Source organism: Arachis hypogaea, chromosome 11 (assembly GCF_003086295.3).
Source record: "Arachis hypogaea cultivar Tifrunner chromosome 11, arahy.Tifrunner.gnm2.J5K5, whole genome shotgun sequence".
Taxonomy (NCBI): Eukaryota; Viridiplantae; Streptophyta; class Magnoliopsida; order Fabales; family Fabaceae; genus Arachis; species Arachis hypogaea.
This window is the reverse complement of record NC_092046.1, coordinates 3,800,420-3,827,510: the sequence shown is the minus strand read 5'-3', so window position 1 is coordinate 3,827,510 and position 27,091 is coordinate 3,800,420. Positions and strand designations below refer to the sequence as shown.

Genomic DNA, 27,091 nt, shown 5'->3' with positions numbered 1-27,091 from the left:
AGATAGAAAAACTCGAACCCGCAACTTCTTAGATGAGTATGGGGAGACTATACTAATGAATATTATTATTATGAAGTTTCATTGAATAATTCATATTATAATAATAAAAAATTGAGTATTAAATTCTAATATTTTGTTTCAATTTGTTTGATCAAGGGTTACTAGTCATCCAAACTAACATTTGGAGTGAATTCAATGTTTTGAAAATCAAATCAAATTATTAAATTATTTTAATTATTTTTTTATTAATTTAAAGATTTAATCGGTTTAATACTGATTTAGTATTTATCAGTCGTAGAATAATCGAAATAATTGAGTTATAATAAAAATAATATATAAATATATAAATAAATACATAAAAAACAAAAAAATATGAATTTTAAAAATGTGTAAACTAAAAATGTAAAATCAACTAAAATATCATAATCCTATATAAATATAACATAAAAGTTAAATAACAAAGAAAATAGCTAAGCATTAAGATTTATATTTGAATAAAATTTATGATATTATATATTTTATGTTATAAAATAATAAAGAACACAAATAAGAGCATTAGTTTAATTATGTCTTAATTTTTAAATTTTTTATTTGAAATATAATGTAGTTTATATCTTTAATTTTTAAAATATATTTAATTTAAATTAGATTTATTATATTACTATCTTAAAAATAAGTATAATTCAAGATATTATATATCACATGTTATAGAATAATAAAGAATAACCACACAAAAAAAGCTTGTCATTATAATTGTATTTTATCCTAAGTTTTTATATTTGAAAAAAATGTCTTTTATATCTTTTAATTTAAATTATATGTATTATCTTAATTAGTATCTAAAGATAAAATCTATGATTAAAATAAATAAATAAATAAATATTAAAAAAGTATTATGAATAAAATAAAAAACTTTTTTTTTTGTCATACAACACACTCACACATAGGGGTGGCAATGGATAGAGTAGGATAGGGTTTGGAGTCAACCCTAACCCTACTCGCAAGTTGAGATTTTTATATAAACTCAACCCTACCCTACCCGCGGGTTGAGAATATTTCAACCCTAATCCTATTCGCTCTTAACCCGCGGGTACCCGACCCTAGTCGCGGGTTACAAAAAAGATGCAACATTATTATATAACTTGATGATAATTTAAAATAGAACTGACTTTTATGTAAAAAAAATATTAAATTTTCAATTAATGATCTTTTTTTAATGACTATAAATCTTTTCATTTAGTGAAAGGTCTTTGGTTCAACATCCACTTAAAACATATTTTTATATAAGTATATAACATATACATATATAGGGTGCGAGTTAATCGGATAGAGCTGAGACACAACCTGCACCCTACCCGACCCGCACGAGAACCCTACTCGCTGCGGATCGGGTTGGCAACCCTACCCAACCGGACGGAATCGGGTTGAATACCCGCGAGTAAAGTATATATTGGTACCTCTACTCACACACACATTTCACACACACACACTAACCTAGCACCTCCACTAAGATTCGATCCTGGTGTGACTTTATTTGAGGCAAATATCTTTGCCACTACATCACATACCTCAGCCACAAATAAAAAGCTTTTTGTCACAAAAAAAAAAAAGCTTTATTATTGGGCCTAAGAATGCATCCCAAATACTAACTACTGAGCCTTTTCCGTCCAGAAAAACTTACTAACGCTAGTGTATAATGAAGCTGCCCCTAGTGGACACCATTTCAAAAGACCTAACAAAGTATCGGTCCAACTAGTCAACTAGATATCCATTATAAATTTATAATTCATCTTTTAATCACTTATTATTTATTATAATAATTATTTTTAGATATTATATTTTAATTTTTTTTATATATTTAAATTTTAAAATTATATCTCTTTAAAGTTAAAATATTTAAATTTAAATTCAAACTTAACAAAACAAAAATAACAAACCAAAATCAAATTCTAACAAAACTAAAATTAAAATAATACTATTAAAATAAAATTTTTCGGTGGATATATATATATGATTTTTTCAGTTCTAATTAACAAGAATAATGAACATAATTATTTTTGAACGAGTTTCGAATGTGTAATTTTGTAATTTTAGATGTATTATAAAATTATTTATATTTAAAAATATAAATACGGATTTAAACGAATTTTGGATGTGTTAAAAAATTATTTTATTAAAAAAATATAAGCACAAATTAAATAAAGTTTGGATGTATATCAAAAATATTTTATATGTTATCTTATTATTTTGGATGTGTACTAAAAGTATTTTGTGTTATCTTATTATTTTAGATGTGTTATGGACATATGTAAAATAACAAAAAAATTACCACAAAAATAATCACGCGAGAAAGAAAGAAAAAATAATGTTTAAACACAAACATATGAAACTAAAATATAATTGGATATAGAGGATAGAAGAGGTGATATTATTTAGTTAATAAGTTAATTTTGTTATTTGTTATTTTAGATGTGTTGTAAGCATATTTAAAATACTACATTAAATTTTTACAACACATCTAAAATAATATAATTGGGAAAAATCTAAATTATAAATACATCTAAAAAAAATGTTAAAAAAGACACTCGAGTAAAAGAAAAGGATTCGGATTTTCTAAATTTTGAATTTCATTTTGAAAAGTAAAGTATGATCTATCACCATTTATTTCAAAGGTAAGATCAAGAGAAAACATGAGAGAAAAACATTCAATAATCTCATTTTATCCTATAAAGTGAAAATCTAAAATTTAAAAGATCCAAATTCAAAAGAAAATATAAATTACTCAAATATTTTTATTTTTTGGTAGATTTTTTTTTGTAGCAACTCCATTATTAAAATTAAATAGGATAAACTTAGTTATTATTAAATAAATAAATTATTATATTTTTTTAAGCATAATTAAAGATGTTGATTCTTGTTTTCTTTAACATATTAGGATAAAAAAAATACAAAATTGGTAGTCACATAAATAATGAAGCAAATAATAATAAATATTAGATATAAATCAAGTAAGTGTTTTCTTACTTGCAGAAGAGAAAAGAACTTTTATGGAGACTTCCTTCACTATAAAAAGAGAGAGAACACGCATACGAGAGCGAAGAAAATGATAGAGTAAGATAACGGTTTCTAGAAAAATTTTAATGTTTAAAATTTAAACTAATTTCAATTAATTATGTCTTTATCTAAAAAATAGAAACATGTCTTAATTAAATAATATTATTTAAATTAAAAGGTTGACTAAACTTTAAAATTTAAAGGATAACTAATATTTAAAAAAAAATAATATTATTTAATGAAAATTAAAGTGAGATCATCTAATGTTCTTGCTAATGTTTTCTTTCTTTCGCAACACCCTCCTCCACTGTTGAGAGCTAAATCTTCTTTTACTTGTTATTTTTCTTTTTCCAGGCAGTGTAATTTTTTCTACTTCACCACAAGCACATTACTTTGACTGTCCATTCCAACTGAGCTCCGAGAGATGCAGCGGTACCACTTCACATTCATCTTAACTTGCTTTAAGTTCGTCCTCTCACTCAAACTATGAAGAACCATGTGTTTGCCTTAGGTTAAGGCCAAGAAATGTAATGTTTACTCAGAATTGTGTGCTGGTCAGTGGTGAAACTTAGTTCAGACAAGGAGTGGCCATGACCCCAAACTTTTTATAAAAAATTTAGTAGTATTTTTTCAAAAGATAAAAAATAGTTCAATTGACTTAAATATTTTACTATGACTTAAAATATCTAATAAGTTCAATAAACAACACTCTCTCTATCATTAGGTTCAAATATAAAAAATTAGATATCTTTTATTTATTTAATTTAATATTATTTTATATTTTACTATTTATTTAATTTAATTTTTTATATGATAAAAAATAATAGAATATTCAATAAGTATTAATATTATTGTATTTGTATAAATTGATAAAAAAAATTCAATAAATATTATAAATTTTAATATTTGTCCTTCTAACTTTTTTTTTATATATTTTACAGGATATATATTCAAATTTTTATATAAAATAATAATAAAAAATCAAAGAATTGATACATTTTTTAAGAAGAAGGCTAATATTTAAGAAGGAGAACATATAACTTTTACAATATCAACACATGTAGATAGTTCTTCTACTTTAATGAATCACAAAGAAAGTGAGATATAACCTTCAAAAGTTCAAAAAGTTATATCTGATGACTTTAACTTTAACTTTTTGGAACGAGATCTTGAAAAAAGACTTTAAATTTAGCAGTATCACCCAAACCAGAGAGATGAGATTAGACGAGTTTATCTTAAATGAGATCCATATAAAAAAATATTTTAACAATTATTTTCTATTTCACCCCCAAAAATTTTGTTTCAAGTTCCGCCACTGTGCTGGTCTTTCCACACAACTTTGGAATTTTGATATATATTCAAATTTTTGCTTCGAGATATTTTTGATTCTTTCTGTTATATCTTTTCATACCAACCTCTTCAGCTGGGAAAACAGGTAAGCAATGTGGAGTTGATAGAGGGCGATACAATTGTCATGGGGTCTGATGGTCTTTTTGACAATGTTTTTCACTATGAAATTGTTTCAATCATTGCTAGCAAAGGCATTAGCTAACTTGGCAAGAATTCATGCCTGGATTCAAATTTTGATTCTCCCTATTCATTGGAGGCCAGGTCTAAGGTAAAGGAAAAGTTATTGCTTCCGTCTTGAAATGATGGTCAATTTCGACAAAGTAGTACAACTTTTTAAATCAGAGGAAGTTTAGTTAAGAGTTTCACAAACTTTGGTTCTCCCTTTTCATATTATTTTCTTAATGTTTCTCTACCAATATGCCAGGGTTATGATGTGCCGCTATGAAAGAAGATTCTTGGAATGAAGCTTACAAGCAAGGCAAAACACACCATAAAATGAGGGTATGCTCATGTGAAGATTTCCCATGACCTTATCGTGTTGATTTTACCATTGATTAGATGTTCTTGATCTTCTATGGGTCTATACTTGGCTCTGCCTTCTTGATCAATGATGAGAATCAACACGATAATGTTCCGTTCCTTCTTACAGTTGTGTATTGCAAGGCTCGTGGAGGTTTGAATTTATGACATCATGCAAGCTACTATTCGTATCTTTACCTAGAGACTAATCTTAGCAATTTTATAATGACTATTTTTCTCTGAATTTGTGGCTAACCACACTATTATATCATTGTATCAGGTGGAAAGCTTGATGATATTACTGTAATTCTTAGTCAGGTTGTAAGTTCCTGAGAGCTGCTAATCCATCTTGATTGGTTGATTATATTTGAAGAAAGCAAGGATCCTGATTGTGGAGATCACCATAGCAGCAATTCTCTTCAGTATACTGTGATCACTAAATGTTGGTGATGCACTCGGAAAATGGACGTAAGGATTTATCATGGAAATATTTATGCTTTGCTATGAAGTGTTATGTTGTGCATCATGCATTTAGAGTGTGTTGTATAATGTGATATTCTTTATAAATTAATTTTCTGTTTCTAAAGTGTTAGGTCTGTTTCTGATGAAGGGTAGTTATGCAAGTAATTCTACAGAAAAATAACGTTATAATTACTGTCAATTTGAATTAGAATTCTGGTAAACAATACTCTCTTCAATTCCTTTGTCTGATATTTGAGACTTTGTTATATTCTTAATCAGTGCTATAAGATCCAAAAAAAAAAAAAAATACTAAAAAGTGAAGTGACAAATGAAAGGGTAGGAGAATTTCAGGAAAAGGATGACCAGCCAAAACCAAATATAACTATATGGAAAAATGGCAGAGCAACAAATTAAAGAGCCAGATGAGTATACTAACACAGTAGTTGCCATAAAAGTGAATCCCTTAAAGTTCCAGAATATATGGCAATCCTTCTGGTGAAATGTTAATAATACAAAGGTAAAGAAACAAATGCATTATCATAAATCCTTAAACTATGGTTTTGCTATAAGCGTGGGATAGAGGATGTATTCAAGGATTTACCTTGTGGTAAAAGGTATAAATATTACAATGAACTAAACAAAAATAATAAAAATACAATTTTAAGAATTATTTATCAAAATTGGCAGGGTTTAGGGTTTAGGCCCTGATTGAAGAAGCTCTATACCAATGATGTTGACAAATAAATAAAGGACAGAACAAGGGGTATTCTAACCCCATTTGTTCATATGATAGTGCTGCTGTCTTTACTCTGATTTAATTCTTGGAAAAAGGACTTCCCTGCCTCGTACGTTGACCAGCAGATTGCGGCTGCAGGAGCATGGAACAGCATCCTTGGAATCCATCCTCGCATGAGCCCTCTGTATCCATCCTTTTTCACTATTGTTTTTAAAACATCTGCAATTGAACCATTTTCGAACCTATCGCATCCACAGACACCCTGCACCATAAACCGATATCATGATACTCCCTCCCTTCAGCAGATATGATTAAAATACCAACTATGATATTGGTTGTGCAGAAGCTGATAGGGTACATACAAAGGAATAACACATGTATCTATATGCATAAAATTTCTTGCATGCATCTTAGCCTTGAAATGAGAATCAGATGGGTCATAATCAAAGACTAACTATTACTAACATAATCAATGGTAGACTAGCAATTTTTACAGTTTGAGATTAAATACCTGATTAGTAACTCTCTTTCTCTCAACTCATTCCTTGTCCGTTCGCTGTGAACTTCTTGACTAAATATATTTTGGACTATTTTCAACTCGATTCACACAAGTACATTAAACTTACACCTCAGAATACGATGGTATATTGCTTTTTCTTTTTCTCAATCTCCCTCCCCTTCTTGAACTTTTTCTTTTTCTTTGGCCTTCTTTTTTTTATTTTTCTTGAAATGATATTTCAAGTTTTCACCCTTTTTTTTTTCTTTTTTATACTATCTCTTTTTCAAGTATAAATGGCACATACACATAGAGTGGAAACTACCCAGCGCCTTCCAACGTGAAGTCGGAGTATAATCCAAATAAACATGCCTGTATAATTACAACTACAACTACTGTAGTCCAAACGATTTACTTAGATGGAGGTTCTGTCCAAAAAAATTCACAACCCCCTGTTGTTGTAACATTTCTCAACGCAAATACTCCAAATCGAGCACGAAAAAAACGCCGCTTATCCGAGGTGGTGTACCTCGACTCAGAATCAGAAGAAGCAGAAGAATCCAATAGTTCTAGCGACCATGAAGTGGATCCAATGGAGGAGGACCTGGAAGAAGACGCGTAAGAGATTCTGAAGAAGAAACCCGGTACAAAGGTGTTGGAAGAGATTTACTTTGTTATGCTTTTATAACTTTGTTATGCTTTTTAGTAAAACATATGGGATATTAGTCATCTTCTTCTATCACCTTTGTACCGGGTTTCTTCTTTAGAATCTCTTCCGCGTCTTCTTCCGGTCCTCTTCCATTGGATCCACTTCATCGTCGCTAGAACTATTGGATTCCTCTGCTTCTTCTGATTCTGAGTTGAGCTACACCACCTCGGATAAGCGGCGTTTTTTCTGTGCTCGATTTGGAGAATTTGCGTTGAGAAATGTTACAACAACAGGGGTTGGAAATTTTTTTAGACAGAACCTCCATCTAAGTAAATCGTCTGGACTACAGTAGTTGTAGTTATAATTATCCAGACATGTTTATTTGGATTATACTCCGATTTCATGTTGGGAAGGCGCTGGGTAGTTTCCACTCTACGTGCATGTGCCATTTATACTCTTCTAGAGATAGTATAAAAAAAAGGGGTGAAAAATTTTAAGAAAAAAAAAAAAAAAAGCCAAAGAAAAAGAAGATCAAGAAAGGGAGGGAGATTGAGAGAAAGAAAAAGCAATTTACCATCGTTAATTACCTGACTCTAGGGGGCGTTCATGGTGCGGTTTGGTTCGGTTTTTGAGGATAAAATCATCCGATTCGATCGTTTAATTAAATTGCGGTTCGGTTTGATTTGATTTTTTTATCGAAACCATCCAAAACAAACCAAACCAAACCAATTAAAATCGGTTTAGTTTGGTTCGGTTTGTTCGGTTTTTTCAATCAATTAAAAAAAAATACATCACGATTAGCAACGCTTTGAGCAAGGCTGATGGCCCCTTCACTATAATCCATACCAGTCAAATCAGAGAACCTGGAAAGGTAGCAAGAGTAAGATTAATAACACATGCAATGCAACATAAAAAAAACCCAGATATCTCTCATAAACCAATAGGCAGAACTTCCAAGTACTTATAAGTGTACCTTCCCTCCAAAAAAGCATATAATAGTATATACATTTCCATGCCACCTTTATGTAGCAACTTTCTTTGTTTACTTGAATATATCTTTGTTTTTCATGATTTTCACATTCACACCTTGCTTTTGATGCTATGGAATTCTCATTTAATTAGCAATTAAATATATTTGTGTATGAACAAATTTATATGGCACAAGATTCACATGCCTTCCGATTTCCAACAATACACATTTTGTTATAATAAATAGTAATTCAGAAATTCGCTAACTTTTACAAAGTCTTTCTTTTCTCTTTTTTTATATAAAAGAATTATACAGCATATATTACTAAAAGTGCAGAACATCGCAAGAAATACCATACCCTTGTTTAGCTAATTCTTGGAGAAGCAAACCATTGCCTGTCCCAATGTCAAGTACACTCCAACCAGACAAAACTTTATTTCCTAATTCACTACCTTCAGCTTTGACATCATCAACATGATTTGGTATGCGGCCTTGAGAGATGTCAACGCACAAGGCTTTTGTCCAAGATACAACTACTTCCATCACATCAGCCCCAAACCTGCACAAGCAAAATAAAGGCAGAAAACATAAATGAAAGTTAAACAAGTCATAATGTTCATCATTATAGAAGTGGATTTGTTGAGAACTAAAAGAAGTGTTCCTGAGCCCTTGACCTGAGTTCGATCTTTCTTGTGTAACGGAAATTAGCTTCTGGAATGTTGTTGCAAACCGCGGCAATTTATTTTATTGGGACGTAATAGTATTATTGTCGAATCAGTTAGAAAAAAAATTATGCAGGACTCCTTCAGCTTCAAAAGGTAAACAACTTTTTCATCACTAATCTCGTTATTGAACAAGACAGAGATTATTGAACAAAACACACGCACACACATAATGAAAAAGAAAGAATGTTACAATACAGAGTAGAATTTTGGAACGAGAAATTGCGATTCTTCGTGCCTGTTTCGGTAACGAGTTGCCTTCCTTGTCTTCGGCGAAGGCGTCGTACCTCCTGGCGGCGAGGGGGTAGAGGAGGCAGTTCGCGGTGACTCGTTGGATCAGATCGGAGAAGTTGGAGACCTTTCTCGTCATTGTTGAGTTGAGAAAGAATATTGGTGTGTGTGAGTCGGAATATTGGGTGAGTGAGCGAGTGGAGAAGAATGTAGGAGTTCAGTTGATTGATGTGGTGAGTTGTAAGCATGTATATTTGAGTGAAGAAGGTGTCAGAGGAAGCAGTAGAACGAGGAGAGTGCGCAGGATAAGGAACACGAGTACGATAGAGCGCCTCGTAATTTAAGGAGAGAGAAATTGCGAATTGCTAGTTGCTACTCCTTACTGATTGGGGATGGTAGCAAACTAGCAATAAAATAATGTAAGAAACAGGTAAACCAATTGCACGAAACAACCTTTTAGTAAATATGTTTTACCATTTTCTTGAAATCTAATGAAAAAAACACGTGATAATACGACAATCATATTTGTCCTGTATGGACATGTGAGTTGTTGGAAATTAAAGTAAGATCAATCAATACTTGTATATTCTTATAATAGGATATCAAATTTTATGTACAATTTTCATAGTTTAAAAAATTTACTATAATTAATAGTATTAATAAGCAGTATCATTTGTACTGATATCATATTTCTAAATATAATATGAAGTCTAGAGAGCAGATGTAACAAGTTGCAGCAATAGTCTCATGGCTATTGGCTACTAACTTCACGTGATGTGGAAATGTTATTATCTTGTGTTAACTAGTATTTGTTCTAGTTGGATCTCGTTTCATTGGACTTTTTTTTATAGGTGGAATAATTCTTATAAATTGCAGGGGTTAAATTTGGTGGGCTTTGTGGTTTAGGATTTGGAACAAAAAGATGCGGGAGAAAAGGAAAGAAATGTATTGGGAAATTCAATAGGGAAAAAAGCTCAATAAAAATTATCATGTTTTTGGCCCTTCCTCATGGTCCCAAAATCAAATTCTGATATGTTAGAGATTTATGGGCTTTGGCCCTTTCTCATGGTAAAAAAAAAAGTTTAAAAAGAAAACCCTACTACCCTAAAATCGGCTTACATAATAATTATGAAAAAAAATTTTAAATGAATAATTCCTTGCATAGTTGCGTTTACATGAGATATTAGACAAAGACAATGGCAGAATGAAAGGAGTGAAACTCATTCTTCGGTGGAAGCGGAGGAGTGATGGGGGAAAGTTGACCACACATCTTGCCATGTCTTGTGGCCTTCAGTTACCTCACGAACAACAGATGCAGCCTTTTCGGCATCAACCCGCACTTGATCCTTGCTGTCCCTCTCCCGAATAGTTACTGAAGATGTTGAATCTACAGTGATTGCCAAGGGCACACCAAGTTCATCCGTTCTTGCATACCGTTTTCCTATTGATGTACCTGTTAACATTTTTCAAAAGGTAAACAAATGCATGACATCAGACCAATTAATCCATCAATAAAACTTAATCGACCATGCAAAGCATGTGAACAACGATATAACTTGTCCTCATGCAAGCATCTAGTATTTGTGCTCCTCAACAAATGGTGTTAATGAGAACAACTATTTATTGACTAACCTGTAATGTCAATCTTATTTGATATACCCGCAATAGTCGATGACTTAGAAATGTATTTAGCAACATCTTCATACTGTTTATTCTGAACCAGAGGGAAAACTGTGCACTTAATAGGAGCCACAACTGCAGGGAACCGAAATACATTTAACTGTTCATCCCCAGCTTTACCTGGCCTCATGTAGAAACAGTGCTCAAATAGACAATAAATAATCCGTCCAATTCCAGAGGATGGTTCAATCACGGATAGTGTAACAACTCGTTGGTGCTCCTTCTTTTTCTCCTTCTGAATAGTTACCATTTTGTTTGTAACAGTCACAGTTTTACCTAGTGTACAAACATCAAAGTCCACCTCCCCTTTTGATTCAAGAGCAGCCTTCATATCCAAAGCTTCTTTCTCCTTCATTGCCTGCAGAAAAATTTGATGTGTCATAAGTAACCCCGGTAGCTGTTACCAAGTGTCACCATATTAAAGGCATTACACTATACATTACCTCAAGTGCTTCAACCACATTCTTCTGACTCCCCTTGAATGCCAGACCCAACTCTTTCTTGACTGGCGTTATAACCAATTTCTGGCATCATTCATAAACCATATCAACTAATGGGTACCGCAGATTTTAGTGTTGCATATCAAGTTTCAGGACCAGTGTATATATAAACACTATTAATGTTACAACGTACCTCCACTCCCTTAGGCTCTGAAATTTTTTCATGAGCCACCAATGGAACCCCACTTTTATCCTGAAATATCAAATAAAAAGTTGCAATGAGAATGAAACAAAAACAAACCACAGGCGTATAATAATATACTAAAAGATTTATTTAGTGATCATGATATTACAACAGAGGGTAAAATATAGTATACAGTATGACCCGTTAAGTATAGACACTTCTAAACTTACTGCCCTTCCAGCTTTTTGCGATCATTAAAGCCCCATCTAAGTTGTTTCAAAGTTGAAAGTTCTGCTTTATTAATTAAAAATGCACAGTAAGCACTAGACAGTCAAAAATGAAACTTCAAGAGTAGAATAAGTGATAGATCAAATGATTTATCGTGTAATGTTAAAACGAAGGGGGAAATGACTTTTCCAATGACAAAAGTGTATTTTACTCAACAATATGCCAACGTCAACAAAGCACATGAATTATATTTATAATATACACATCAAATTTCCTTAATCTTGTAGTTAACATACACAATTTGAATTATACCAACCACCAAAGTTACCATCCTATTCATCTATCAGAGAATGTTACTTAATGGTCATTACCGAGTGAGCACGCAAATCATATGCAGACCTATCTGCAATGCCAACATACTCAATCCAACCGTAGGAACACTCAATCTCAGCATCCCAGCAGTCAGCAGCATAATGGGCCATCTCATTAGTAAGGTGTTGCCTAAATCGTAACCGGTCTTTGTCTATACCGAGACGTGTCAAGAAAAGATATACTCTACCGATGAAATAACCAAGAGTCTCATTGTTGACAATTCCCTGATAATAAAATAATAAAAAAAAAGAATTGGAAAAAAGAATCATAAAACATAATAGAAGATGACTGAAAATCAGGGGGAGAAGAAAACAAGAAAGCTTGAACTCATCATAGCTCAAACTGACCCGTGACACAGCTTCACCGAGGCGAATTCACTTTGCGGATTGACCAGGCATTTGTTCTTCCCTTGGGAACATTAAAAATTCCAATTCAGCAACCTCTTTGTACTTTGGATGAGATTTATCTTCTGGATCAACAAAGTGCTCAATTTCTGCCAATGTAAATTCACGGACTCTAGGAAGGCCTTGTCGGGGAGATATCTACACATAGACAACAATCAAGAAAAAGAAAAGGTTATAAACCTGTCATCACATTAAAGATAATGTAGCAAGTTCAAAGAGAAACATCTAGGTGTTTGTAGAGCAAAAACAAGGCAACAATTACCGACCTCATTTCTGAATGCCTGCCCGATTTGGGCTGCAGCAAATGGGAGTTTGTTTCCATTGTAATAGTACAAGTCTTTGAAATTCACAAATATGCCCTGTGCAGTTTCAGGACGCATATAGCTGCCACATTTGATCAAGAGAAAAACGTCTTCACCGCAGTAAATAGAAAATAGCACATGCTTTGACGGGAAAGTTACTTACCCAGGACTCAAGCCAGATTGACCAATAGATGTCTGGAACATCAAATTGAACGGATAAGGGTCAGATAGTGGATTCTTGGTTTCAGGAGCTGTAATTCCATACTCCTTAATCTTGGCACCAAGTGCTTCAGCAGAGAGATCATCCAAGGTTGCCAAGACATGTTTAAGCTCCGCAGCCTCCTCGGATGACATTGTGAGGTCCTTCTGCAGCTTCTCATTGCTAGTCCTTGAGCAAGTGGTCGGCACGGTAACATGTCCCCGTCTTCTCATCCTTAACCATGAGGTCAGTAAACTTATCCACATGACCTGAAGCCTTGAGGACAATCTCAGGTGTCATGCAGGGGCAGTCAACTTCCAACATGTTCTCTTCAAGAACAAAATGCTGCCAAATACAAAGTAAAACGACACAACACAAAACATAAAGCTCTCAACTTAACAATGAAACCATAAGCACATCCATTTCTGTTTCTATTTTAAGCGTGCAAGAACTTAATCATCTGAAAGCTCAAGTAACTAAGCTAATATCGCAACCATAACGATTAACTTTGTAACCACATGCATGTGCCAATCAGCAACCACAAATAAGTGAAATAACTCAAGTCTCACTCAATTCCTTCTACAATACACAACATGCAAAATTCCATAACCACAACTGAAATTCGAAAGCCCTACGTTTTCAATTAAATCAAATCATTTATTGAACAAATTGTGGATACCTGGCGCCAGAAGGCGAGAACATTGGACTTGACAGCGCATCCGGGAGGGCCGTAGTCATAGAGGCCGGCCACACCGCGGTAGATCTTGAACGATGGGATGTAGAAAAGGCGGCGCTCGAGCGTGTTGACAGCTGTCTGACGGAACGCCTCCCTGCTTAGTCCACCGTCGGTGGAGAGGATTGACTGGAGCTGGCGCTCGACGTCGTTCTTCTCAAGCTTGAGTGCGTTGGGTGACTGGACGGCGGCATCAATGTCAGACTTGGGTGCTGTGGCGGCCTTGAGTGCACGGACAGCATTTCCCTGAGCCTCCACGGCAGATTGCTTTTCGGTGAGGGCCTTGCGGAGCGATTCTTCAGTGGCAACCATTGCAGAAGAAGTTGAAGAGAAGAGTGAGTGTTGTGTGCGTTGGAATGAAGCAGCAGCTGAGAAGGTTGAACCACGCAAACACAAACGCAAACGCGGAAGCATTAGCTAAGAAGCACTAGCACTAACAATACAGCAAGGAATCATAACAAGAAAAAAAATTCAGAATAAAAAACAATAGAGAACCAATAATCAAAGAAAACAAACACCGAACAACAGGAGAACATACCAATTTAAAATGTCTATTCCTCTGCATAAAATATATTGTCTTTTCAATACAAAAGCTGAGACCATAAAGATGCCCAGTATGTCCTATTTTCTACAAAGTTGCATATAAGAACATTTATCCTTTAAAATAGCAAATTGCTCTCCTTATTTGACCTGCAGTGTGAAGAAAATGAATCATTGATATTTTTTTAAATTTTGCAACTTAAGAAATATCTAGGGATAACATCTTGCTGAAGTCTAACTATCTAGCCAAAAAGTATTACAAATGCAATTATTATGTGAAAATTCTGGAAGGGTCAAGTTCCCGAACAAAAATAGAAAATAGAACTAATAATCATAACAAATTGAAAATCATCATAACCACAATCAGAAAATCAAAACCAAGAACAAAGAACGAATAATCATAACGAATAGAAAAGTCATCAAGTCACAACATAAAAAAATTAGAAATCAGAACAGAAAAAAAGTTCAGAAAAATCAGATTAAACAAGAAATCAGAACAAAAATTGAACCTGAGGCCGAGAGACTTCAATTATGGCTGTGTAGAGGAGGTTGCCGCGCAGAGGAAGCCATCCGCAGCAACTAGGAAGCATAATTCATGGCTACGGAGTCCATTCACAGTAACGGCGGCCAGGGAAGTCATGACTAACGCAACATTAGTTTATGGAGTGGGTCGGGTGGTTCTCGGAATCGGGTTTGGGTTGTTGGGCATAGCCCAAGTCCAAAAAAAAACCACCAATCCTTCCTTCTCGTTTGTCTTTTTCTCGCGAGACTCTCGGCCTCAGCTTGTCCTCTCCTTCCTCAGTTTGAGAGAGTGAGAGGAACAATATTCTCAAATTGATGATCTGGAGTTGGTATCACTGCAATCTTAGTTGAAGCAAATGGCGCACAAGATTCTCGAACACCGATCAACCTACGGCGGAGTCCAATCTGCATTCGAAGTCCCAGTGACCCAGCCCCGTCATCCTCTCCGACGCATCACTCCTTCCCTAGCTCTGGTCCAGTGGTTTGTATTCAACTAATGATGGCTCCGAACAAGACCTCTGAAATGGTGGATATGCATGAAGCCACTTGGAGCTCTCAAACTGATGATTTGGAGTTGGAATCTCTGGAATCTGAGTTGAAGCTAATGGCGCACAAGATTCTCAGACCCTACGGCGGAGTTGCGCCGAACTGGAACGAGATTCAGGCGTCTGTAGCAGTAGGCGACAGTAGCGAGGGTTCGGGCTTCATTGGAAAGCTTAGGAACAACGGCGCGCAAGGGAACTGTTGGGGAATGAACTCCGGGTCAGGTGGGTCATGGGTGGTTCATCCGCTTGTTGTGCTTTGGGCCCTTTATGGGCCTGGCACCGTCCAAAAAAAAAAAGAGAGTGAGAGGAGAAACCAGAAAGTTCAAACTCCTGAACCGCAAATGCCATTGATTCACGGTTGAACCGATCCAACCGACCGGTCCAGTTCGGTTTTAGAACACTGCAATAGTTTAGTTAGTTGGGAGTGAAGTGGTTTTGAATATGAAGAAGAATCCAACGTCTTTGTAATCTCCGTCTTCAAGCAACACTTTTTTTCTTATTTCTGCAACCGAATGCAAGCTTTGCTTCACCATTCCCCTCTTATCCGAACCTCACATTCTTCCTTCCCAGCTATGGCTTCTTCTTCCCTCACTCTCCCTTCTCTCTCTCTCAACAACTTCCCTTCTTCCCCATCAAATGCACATTCTAGAACCTTCAACCTTCCCCTCCTTCGATCTAGGGTTTTCATGAGCGTCGCTTCCGGATCCCAGGTCTCCGTTCTCAACGATTCTCTCTTCTCCGATTACAAACCCTCCAACGCTTTTCTTTTCCCCGGTCAGGTAAACGGACAATTGTGATCAGCATTTTTTTATTTAATTTTTATGAATATGATATATTTTGTTTATTCGATGTATGAATTTCTGTATTAATGTGATTGCAGGGTGCACAAGCCGTTGGAATGGGAAAAGAAGCTCATAATGTGCCTGCTGCTGCGGTTCTGTATAAGAAGGCAAATGAGATATTGGGGTAGTTGCTGATTTCGTTTTATAATAACTATTTTCTCATGTTTGTCTTTTTATTTATTTATTTATTTAAATTCTATGATTCTGGGTTCCTTGTAGTAACTGATATTGTGTATTCTCTGCCTTCAGGTATGATCTTCTTGATATATGCATCAATGGCCCAAAGGATAAGTTAGATTCAACTGTTCTTAGTCAGGTAAAGTGGTAAATCTTTTTTACTTCTTTTTGGGTAGTGGTGGTTGTTTTTTTAATAATCTATTGAACATGAATTTAGAATATAGGGTACATTCATCTTAGTTTTATCGTTAAAATAATTAGTGGAGTATTATGGAGTTGGTTTATGTGCAAATAATTGAGCTAGGCAACTTTAGTTAAATGATTGCTTGTCATGCGGAGGGTAATTAGTTTTGGTTGGGTCAAATCCCAACCAAGAATTTTTCTCCTCCTCATCGTGTCTTTATTTATATTCAAGAATAAAATAAAAGAATTAGTGAAGTAATAAACAAATTCGTCTTTAATAGAGATCTTTTATGATTATGATATTATATTAGTGAGTCCATACATAGTTATCCACCAGTCTGTTCTTCATGTTTATTTTTGTCACATATAAAGATTTACATGGGCATAATGTTTACCAATTTTTTTCTACTTCTTCAGCCTGCTATTTATGTCACAAGTCTCGCTGCTGTGGAGCTACTTCGTGCACGAGATGGAGGACAACAGATTATTGATTCTGTTGATGTTACGTGTGGTCTAAGTTTGGGAGAATACACTGCTCTTGCTTTTGCTGGGGCTTTCAGGTGATTTGCCAAGTATTAGTGATTAATATATAACTGGATTTTGTAATGCTTTCCCCTTATGGCCCCCTGTTCTTCATATTATTCCTCATGTATCAAGAAATCACTTTAAAACCAAAGGAATAGCAAGTACGACATATATGCCCCTTCTTTTTGGTCATAGTGACCTATTCTGTCATAAAAGTACCATCTGTTAGAACCATTGTTTATGAACCATCGATAAAGTACGATTTTGTTTGGAGTTCAACTTTGTTCTTTAATTGACTTGCTATCAACCCATGTATTTATTTGAATTGTAAGCTTTGAAGATGGACTTAAGTTGGTCAAATTGAGGGGAGAAGCCATGCAGGTAAACAATGTGTTCCAATTTCTTGTCTGACTTATATCAACTTGTTTGGATAGAAGCTCGTAATTTTTATTCACAGAAATAACTTCCGCTCTTTATCTAGGATGCTGCTGATGCTGCTAAAAGTGCCATGGTTAGTGTCATAGGACTGGACTCAGAGAAGGTCCAACAATTGTGTGATGCGGCGAATCAGGAAGTACCCGAAGCTGAGAAGGTTCAAATTGCCAATTACCTATGTCCTGTAAGGTTCTTATGGATCTGATTTTTAACAAGCTTAGCAGACAAAATTTAGTGTTTAAATTTCTCATCACTAGCTTCTTTTTGATGTTTTTTTGTTTTCTTAGGGTAACTATGCTGTCTCTGGGGGCTTAAAAGGAGTAGAAGTGCTGGAATCTAAGGCAAAGTCTTTCAAGGCTCGAATGACTGTATGAACATATCCCCAAATCTTATCTTTCCAATGCTAACTTTCCTAAAAGGTTTTAATGCCTTTCACTCTATTCTGCAGGTTCGCTTAGCTGTTGCCGGTGCATTCCACACTAGTTTTATGGAACCAGCTGTGTCAAGGTTGGAAGCAGCATTGGCAGCAACAGAAATCAGAACACCAAGAATACCAGTCATCTCCAATGTGGATGCACAGCCACATGCAGATCCCGACACAATCAAGAAGATATTGGCACGTCAGGTATGCTGCTGAAACTCCATCATGCAGAAATACATGAATGGGAAATAATTGCATTCTATACTACAATTTGCAGGTTACTTCACCTGTTCAATGGGAAACAACAGTGAAGACTCTTCTAAACAAGGGGCTGAAGAAAAGTTATGAACTAGGACCTGGAAAGGTAGGATATATAGATAACAAATACTGTTATGGTAAACAAATACTGTCAATGGGGGAAGCGTATTAGCATTTCAAAGGTGGAGTCTTGTAGTTCTTAGGGTTAAGTACACTTTATCTCCATGACCACACGATGTCCACTTAAGCCACTGGAGTTTAAAAATGTGAAAATCATCCTTTTGAGTTTTGAATTTTTCAAAATGTGTGGATTAACCATGTTGGTTCTTTTCCCAGAAATTAACAAAAATAACACATTTAACAAAATTTAGAGCATCAAAATTCCATATTTAGGAAAGTTGATGGAAAGTTCACATGATGTGAAGGACTGGAAGTAAAGTACAAACTAAACCTGATTTTTATAACTCTGCTAAAATTTGTTTTGTTGTTCTCTTCTCAGGTAATTGCTGGTATTATCAAGAGAGTGGACAAAGGTGCTGATATTGAGAATATAGGTGCCTGAGAAGTGAGAAGGCAGTGAAACCTTGCTCCTTCTGTGACTTCCAAATTCCAATCAACCCAATAGTAAACCAACATTTTGTCTCGTACAATCTGGGAGAAAAGGTTGCATCCCCAAATCAAGAGAACGTGGAGCTTGGGAATTTTGTAAACATAGATTAGGTACAGTTGGATTTGAATGCCAATTTTAAAGTTCAATTTTAGTTTTAACTTTTTAAGAATTGACACTATCATGATGATGAACGTATTGGACTGAATAATGGGTTTATTTACCTAATAAACATTGTGTCATAGTTGGTGTTCCCTTTTTTAAGCTTTCCAGTTCGATTGGATCAACCATTGGTTAGTAAGATCATAGTTGAGGATTGAATGGTTTGGTGGAGAGTAAAGAAAATGCTTTGGTGACAATACTTTTTTTTTTCTTAGGAAATTCATTCGATTGACAAGTTAAAAAAAAGATTATTGCTAATAGAAGTTCTTAAATTTTTGTTTTAATAAAAAAATAATGAATGTATTGAAAATTTAAATATTGTATTGTTATACGTATATTTTTTTAAAATTGATAACGTTAATATGTGTCTTTATGCTAAATCCTAAGTTTAAATAGAGAAATATTAAGTGATTAACATTTTTTTGTCATATATTTTGAACTAATACTAAATAAATTTTTTTACACTAAAAATATTGATACTTAAATATTTTTCTTTTAACTTCTTGTTGTTGGATTAATAGACACTAGGATAAAACTTGAGATAGTGAAAACTATGGCAGCAGATAAATTGCATTTCTATCTAAATTTCATTCTTTTGATGATAATAAAGAATTTGTGCCACACCAAAACGTCGCAATTTGACAAGAGCATTAGCGCAATGCTTCGACACAATTAAAGCATATCATGACAAGTTGACAACCATAACTATGAATATCCTAAATCTTCATCCTGACTTGTCTCGTTTTCTTCATCATCTCCATCAGATATTGTCGATGTGTCATCATCGTCAGAATCCTAAAATACATAGAACAAATCATTTTCTAAGTGTTTTGTTGCATGCCTAAATCAAAGTGTGTGTAAATAAAATCTAACCAAATAAATATCTTAAAGTATCGTTTTAAGTTATAAGTGGAATGTTTTAGATAATTCTTGAACTTTGGTTCATGTGCAAAGTTGAATCCAAAGTTTTAAAAATGTGTTGCATCATTTGATTACTTTAATGTGTTGAATTGCACATTTCAAAAACTAAAGCAAAGTTAGGGACGTAGGGGGTTATTTTATTTGTATTATTTTTTCCAAATAAAAATGAAGGTGGTTTGTTCAAATCAAACCTGATGATAGTGGCGGTGAATACTACTATGTATGCCTCCAATTGTCCTAATTATTATGTACATGGGCACAATAATTCCACTTGCCCTTAATATAAACACCTAAAAAGATAAAAATAAAAAAGAAGTTAAACACATTATTCAAAAAGCAGATATTTATTTAAGTTTCTTTTTAAAATAAATAAATAAATAATGGTGGAAACCAAGTACTTACAGTAAGAATTGTAAATGGATAATCTTCCATGCCACTTGTAAGTGCTGCAAAAAGATGTCTTACAAGCAAGATGAGTGTAAACTGCATAACAAAAATGAAACAATAATGAGTTATCACACAAAGGTTTCTAAGTTTATTAGTTGACTTGGCTAAGTTCAATATTATTATTATTATTATTATTATTATTATTATTATTATTATTATTATTATTATTATTATTATTATTATTATTATTATTATTATTATTATTAATGATAAAACTTTCTAATGTATAATACTTTCAGATAATATATATATTATAATTTAGTTGTTAAGACACTAAATCACTAATGAAGAGATATAAATACATTTGTTATTAAAAACCAATTTTAATTCTCATAAAAAAATTTGTTGAGGATGTGATGAGAATAAAAGTAAAATTTTAAAAATTTTGAAAGGATAAAATTGTAAGAAAAATCTATATCTTATTTAATATTTATTTCTTAGCTTTTTATCTAACAAAACACTAAATATGTACTGTTGTTCAAGCACGGATCCAAAAAGTTTAATATAGAGGGGCCAAATTTTAGATAATTTTTTTTATTTCATAAAAATAATTAACATATAATTATTAGAGTTAGTTTTTTAAAAGATTTATCAAAATATATATATATATATATATATATATATATAATTATAAATTTTTTTCATAATTTTATTTTAATTTTAATATATGATAGTTACATAAAAGAAATATAACAATATCAATAATACATTATAAAATTATAAAGTATCAATAATTTATAGCGTGTTTAGTTAAAAATTATCACATATCTTATTAATTAAAATTAAATTCTTTCAAAAATTTTAAAAAATTTGAAAATTAATGATAAATTATTAATTATTTAAAAGATACAATACCTTTATAAAATACAAGATATAAGATATTTTTATAAAAGTTTTTCTTTTAACAACGTAAATTTAGAATAAAAATAAGTATTTTTTATAAAAAAATAATATCTAAAGTACATAATGTGATTACCAAAATATAACTACGTAAGTTATTATTAATATAATAATATAAACTTTAAATATGTTAATATAAAATAAATAAATAATTTTTTTAAATAAATATAGAGATTATTATATAAAAACTAATTTAAAAGTTACAAATACTTGAGGTATGATATTAAATTAATTAAGTGAAAAATATTAGTGAATTAAACAATTAAGACATAAATCTATCACATAATAAAAAATAATACATATAAAAATACTAAATTATATAATATTTTTATTTTTTAAAATACATATCTCATATATAAATATAGTTTCTAAAAATTTTGGGGGGAGTGAGGCCACTACTCGCCCCCTCTAAGTCCGTCCCTACTGTTGTTGTATATTGATGTGTCTTTCTAAAATATGTCTTATTAAACAAACAATAGACATATATTACCATGTTCATATTTCTAATAAACATCCTATTATCTATAGGTATGGATTATGTTTCTTGTTACACATGACATAGTCAAAGAAAAAAAATTGAAGTATTCATCTTATTTATTCTCTAACACAAAATTCTTTAAGAAAATGCTTAGAAGGTCATTTGGCGACAAATGCTTCATTTCCTTGAAGAAAAAGAAAACGGCAATGTACAATTGTAGTTTTAGTTGACCATAATTGTAGTCAACCTTGGAGTTCTTGACTCGTTATTTTCCCATTAGAAAAAGTGTATATCACTATATCTTTCCTTTAAGTGCAATCATCGATAAAAAAAAGTGTTCTACCAATTTTTTTGTTTTCAGAAAAAAAATCAGAACCAAACTTGATACCTCTAATTAAGGAATAAATGTACCTATGTGTTAAGTGTGATTAAGAGGGAATACATTAAGTTTTGAATGTATAAAAAGAATGAAATAAAAGATGATAGTGCTTACAGAGAAAGCAAGTGATCGAAAGCAAGAAGCGCTTCTATCTGCAGGAGAAGTGCATTCAGAGTAATCGTTTTCAATTGTTGTTGCGTTTATTAAGGGTTCTACCTCCCTTCTTGTTATTTGCAGGCTATCCCTGTATACCAATTACCATTTGGATGTAAAATAATAATCACTAATGTGTAATTCAAAAGACTTGTTAAACCGCTACAAAGAAGTAATATCGAGATGCAGAAAAAAATCTTAAAGTGTTAAATTAATGGATTTCTCGTCGTATAAATTTTTTTATTTTTTTATTTTTTTTCGATGTGAGACTAATTTGTTATTCTCCTCACACTTACAACTTAACAACTAAATTTAGAAGAGAAAAAAATAATTAAATAAATAAAAATGTATCTAACATGTGTTTTATGAGTGTCTCTACTTGATAGATTAAGAATAATATTTAAAATCCATATTAATTGAACTTTGGAAAAAACCAACATATAGTTTTTATATTTTCAAATTTAAAATAAGGTTTTACTAATAATAAAATGAAAAGAATTATATAAATTTTTTTGTGAAAAAATAAAATTCATTGCTCACCAATATATATATATCCAATTTAAAATTTTTTTTTGTTGTTAATTTAAATATTGGATTTTTACATTTTAAAAACAAATTTGACTAAATAGAAAGAAACAAAGTGCAACTTAGTTTCGTAAAGGGATCACACTTAATGTGCCAAACAATAAAAGAGATCACATTTTAAGATTCGATTAAGTCAAATAATTAGATGCAACGCACATAATTTAACTTTGATTATATTGCACGCGGGAAAGTTGAGTCACTTTGAGACATGTGAAATTCTGTGTTGCACTCCATCAGCAGCCTAAGCATGTGGTTTTCATATTTATCCTAATCTAATAATATACATAAAAAATTATTAAAATAAAAATTAATTATAATGTGAAATTACCTAATGGTCATTGCTGCATCAGCTATCTGAGATTTCTTTGGAGGTGCTGTATATCCAGGTTCATATTGCTGTCAAACAGGGGCATAGTAATAATTTTAGATCACTTAATGTTCAACAATTTTAGATAAAACAAATTCCATACACTCAAAATTATCATAATAAGAATATAACATTGATGCTAATTAGAACAAAAACAAATAAACTATCGGAAAAAAAATAGAACAGAGACTTAAACTTTGAGCAAAGTCAATCAAAGACAATAAAAAACAATAAAACCTGAAAGGAACTTTAAATGTTCATATATCTTATTTGATCATTAATTACTTCTTTTTCTGCTTAAATCTTTTACCACTAAATAGGATCGACTACATGAATTAAAACGTCATTGCGTCATATCGATGCTTTGAGACGGACTTTGTTTTACGTTGGTTGTCACAAACTTAACACAACCCAACATAGTCGGTCCCAAAGTCCGGAAAAATGAAGAGGGTTATTCTGCTTGTGAGATTGCCAACGTAAAACAATGTCGCATCCTAATACATTTGATCATTAATTACTAAAAAAATTGAAATTTTTTTAATATTTTAATAGACAAGATGCATAAATAATTTTTTTTTAAAAATTTAAATAATATCCTTTCGTTCTTACATATTCAGAACGAAATTCAAATCCCAATATTTTTTTAACGGACTAAGTCAATAATATCATTGAATTCGAATATACATAAGCCAAGAAACCATCCACAAGAAATTAATTAGTTTAGAAAATCATAGTTGATTCAAGTTTTGATACCTGGAGACAAATCTCACAAGTTGTATTGCCTTTTTCATTGCACCATTTCTGAATGCAATCTCTGTGAGCAAACTGCACAACATAAAAACGCAATCAATCAATAAATAAATAAAAAAGAAAGAAAAAAATAAAACAAAGCCATAACAGAAAATTTGAAAATAAATAACTACCTTAACGGTTCCAGAACAAGCACAAGGAGCTTCCAAGCTTTTGGAGCTCTCGAATTCTTCTTCATGGCATATTCTACACCGAGAATTCGTACATATTGATCTCAAATCATCCACAACTAACACAACTTCTTCAATTTTATTATTGTTATTCATACTTACAAGCTCCACGCTTCTTCAAAAAACAGAAAAGTAAAAGAACTTGATGAGCCTTTTTGGGTTTTCAAATTCTTCTCTCTATAGTACTACTCTTCTGTTTCTCTTTCTCTCTCGAATCTCAACTTAAATTATATATATAATATATAAAAGGAAACGTTACCGGATTTCCAATACTACCCCTCGTACCATTTTCCACAATAAATTAAATTTGTCAATGTTCGAGAAATTTTCTCCTTTTTATGTGTATTTGAAGAAACAAAAATTTATAAAAACCTATGGATGCTTTTGGATTAAGAAGCTTCTATTTTTATTATTTTAATTTTCTTTACAAACTTTTAAAAAAGAAATATATTAAAATTAAAAATAAGAGTAAATGATAAATAAGACTCTAATTTTTTTATCTCAAAGATAAATAAACCATCAACTAATTAAAAATACAAGAATGTCCATCACTTTCTAAAACGCGAGACATTTGAGTCATTTCGAATGATCGATTTGTCGTTATATATTTTGGATAAAAAAATTTAAATATCTCGTATTTTAAAAAATATGACTTTTTTATTTTTAATTAATAAAAAATTTATATGTCTTTGAATTAAAAAATTAAGCATATATTTATTTTTTTATTAAAAATAAAATATAAAAACACAAACTAAATCCAATCTAATTAATAACCAAGGGTTGCTTTGACCACAATTGGCAAAGAGAGTTGCAATAAAGGGTCAAAATTAAACAAACATATAATTTTGGCTTCCTTTGGAGGGCTAAGTAATAAAGCATTAAATAATTGTCAAAATAATGAATGAGTATACGGTATATAAATGAACACATTAATAGGTTCTAGAATTCCTTTCTTACGTAAAGAGAAAGAGGGAAAGAAATAATATATCCGAACAAGTCATTTGAAAGAAAAGTATATTTATAAAGAGTTGTGCTACGTGTACACTAAAATCAGTTACCAAAGTCAATCATCAGTATAAAATATATATTAAAATATAAATATATATTAAAAATAAATTAAAGTACACATTTATTTATATACAAATACATTGGTGACTAATTTTAGTGTACAAATAACATTTTTGATTTATAAATCCATTCTCCAATTTTCTTAAGATAAGCCAATTTTTTCATTTATTGGATTTTTCGGGTAAACTAAATTTATCTCAAGATCTTTCACAGTTGAAGTTATGCTATCCATTATATTCACTTACTTTATGAGGCTTTTATCCGTTTTCTTGATTAATACAAATTATGTCATGTACTAAAGATAAATTACATGTCAAATTATAAGCAGTTAGAGGGCGTTTGGAAGCATAAATTTTTTGGAGAATAAAATCAATTTTCATAGTATATATATGAATTTAATATTTATACATTATTAAGTAAAAAATTTTAACACAGATGATCGTGTATTACCAAATTAATAGTATTATTTATACACCAAATATTCCTAACATCTGTATAAAAATATATAATTAATTGTATATTTAAATTATTTTTAATTAGTAAAATAAAAAGAATGTGTATTATTTGTTAAAATAATATTAATATCAAAATAGTATTTACTATAAAAGATATACATACATGTACTGATATTGTTATCATATTAGAAAAAAATAACTAATTTTTAAACTCACAACTTGAAATTCTTTGATTAGTGTATCAAAATTCATATATATAAGTAACCAAATTTTCAGTTTTATTAGAAGTAGATAAGAGTTATTATTTTATTTAAAAGAAAAATAGTTTTTAACTTTTTCAATTATATAAAAAGGTTCATTTCTAAATCACTTTACGAGGCTAAAAAGTTAAGAATTAATAAAAGAGAAATATGCATGATTCTCTGTCTATGAGACCTACATGCTTCACCAACGGTACAAAAAAAAAAAAAAGGCTCAATACAAACTGAAATTTGAAATCATGGGCCCCTTTAATAATTGTTGATAGAAGCCTATTCACCCAAATACATTATCAACTGTCATTCGGCCCCTTCCATGCCACGCTTTCATTTCTTCTTCTTCTTCTTCTTCTTCTTCTTCTTCTTCTTCTTATTATTATTATTATTTTAATGTGTATAATAATAATAATAATAATAATAATAATAATAATAATAATAATAATAATAAGGAGACATGTTTATCAAAATATAATAATAAAGAAACATATCCATTAAAAAAATTTATTTTGCTTGATTTATTAATAAGCAAGTTTCTCAATTCTTATCCATGCGTTATTTGATTTGAAAAATATAAGGTACCCAGTAGGTAGTAGTAGCATTATTATTACTAATAATTCTCATGCAAGTAGCTATATTTATTAATTGTTTTCTTTCATAAACATCTCTCTTTAAATTTCATTCATATGTTATTGGATTTTGTTTGTGAAAATCGTACCAAGAAAAGATGCATACATAGAATCATCACCTATAATTTATCTTCTACCTATAATGAAAAGAAAGCATGCATAATTTATAGTCAGATGTATTTAACACAATTAAAATTAAGGGTATTTTTTATTCTATAGATTATAATACTGGAAGTTATTTATTATAAACCCTAAATTAAACCTTACATCATAAATATAATTTAGAACCCACACACACGCTGTTACAATCATCACATCTAGTTACCACTCAAATAGGCCTCTCAATCTTTTGCATCTTCTCCAAACAGTACGTTATTTTAAATCCATGAATGAAACTGAATGATGAGAATGTTTAGAGTGAGTGTTTTGTTTATACAAAAAATAAATAAATAAATAAAATGAATGAAAAAAAAAAGTTAATTGATTTCAAATTTGTTGAAGGAACCAATAATACATGTTCATCATGA

The 27,091-nt window shown here is 31.6% G+C and overlaps 2 protein-coding genes, 2 long non-coding RNA genes and 1 pseudogene across 5 annotated transcripts; 2 read left to right on the top strand and 3 right to left on the bottom strand.

Moving 5' to 3' along the window:
- Positions 1-4,462: 4,462 nt before the first annotated feature.
- On the top strand, positions 4,463-5,628 carry LOC140176302 (uncharacterized). The gene is made up of 3 exons (XR_011867187.1): positions 4,463-4,672; positions 4,829-5,077; positions 5,204-5,628. It is a non-coding gene; the product is annotated as an uncharacterized lncRNA (long non-coding RNA).
- A 184-nt stretch (positions 5,629-5,812) lies between these two features.
- On the bottom strand, positions 5,813-9,612 carry LOC112719942 (uncharacterized). 2 transcript variants are annotated; one of them, XR_003161958.3, is made up of 5 exons: positions 9,157-9,612; positions 8,911-9,045; positions 8,595-8,795; positions 6,633-8,129; positions 5,813-6,383 (listed from the first exon to the last, which is right to left on the bottom strand). It is a non-coding gene; the product is annotated as an uncharacterized lncRNA (long non-coding RNA). The 2 variants fall into 2 exon arrangements; XR_011867186.1 differs by having other exon boundaries at positions 9,152-9,591.
- A 533-nt stretch (positions 9,613-10,145) lies between these two features.
- On the bottom strand, positions 10,146-14,424 carry LOC112719940 (glycine--tRNA ligase, mitochondrial 1-like; annotated as a pseudogene).
- A 285-nt stretch (positions 14,425-14,709) lies between these two features.
- LOC112719941 (uncharacterized) lies at positions 14,710-19,041 on the top strand. The gene is made up of 10 exons (XM_025770688.3): positions 14,710-16,117; positions 16,219-16,304; positions 16,430-16,496; positions 16,958-17,100; positions 17,398-17,446; positions 17,547-17,684; positions 17,788-17,868; positions 17,949-18,125; positions 18,199-18,285; positions 18,679-19,041. The coding sequence occupies exons 1-10, from the start codon at positions 15,851-15,853 to the stop codon at positions 18,739-18,741; spliced, it is 1,158 nt and encodes a 385-aa protein (XP_025626473.1). The 5' UTR covers positions 14,710-15,850; the 3' UTR covers positions 18,742-19,041.
- A 475-nt stretch (positions 19,042-19,516) lies between these two features.
- Positions 19,517-24,373, bottom strand: LOC112719939 (uncharacterized). The gene is made up of 7 exons (XM_025770687.2): positions 24,102-24,373; positions 23,932-24,003; positions 23,140-23,207; positions 22,188-22,317; positions 20,272-20,352; positions 20,061-20,159; positions 19,517-19,743 (listed from the first exon to the last, which is right to left on the bottom strand). Exons 1-7 carry the CDS (start codon positions 24,252-24,254, stop codon positions 19,654-19,656), a joined length of 693 nt encoding a protein of 230 aa, XP_025626472.1. The 5' UTR covers positions 24,255-24,373; the 3' UTR covers positions 19,517-19,653.
- Positions 24,374-27,091: the final 2,718 nt, after the last annotated feature.

Excerpts from the sequence above, each read along its gene's own strand:
- LOC112719941 (XM_025770688.3), top strand. The coding sequence starts at position 15,851 with ATGCAAGCTTTGCTTCACCATTCCCCTCTTATCCGAACCTCACATTCT. Across the intron at positions 17,447-17,546 it reads TGAGGGGAGAAGCCATGCAG|GATGCTGCTGATGCTGCTAA; the intron begins GTAAACAATGTG and ends CTCTTTATCTAG. Across the intron at positions 18,126-18,198 it reads AGAAGATATTGGCACGTCAG|GTTACTTCACCTGTTCAATG; the intron begins GTATGCTGCTGA and ends TACAATTTGCAG.
- LOC112719939 (XM_025770687.2), bottom strand. The coding sequence starts at position 24,254 with ATGAATAACAATAATAAAATTGAAGAAGTTGTGTTAGTTGTGGATGAT. Across the intron at positions 23,208-23,931 it reads CTTGTGAGATTTGTCTCCAG|CAATATGAACCTGGATATAC; the intron begins GTATCAAAACTT and ends CCTGTTTGACAG. Across the intron at positions 20,353-22,187 it reads TTCGATCACTTGCTTTCTCT|TTTACACTCATCTTGCTTGT; the intron begins GTAAGCACTATC and ends TTTGTTATGCAG.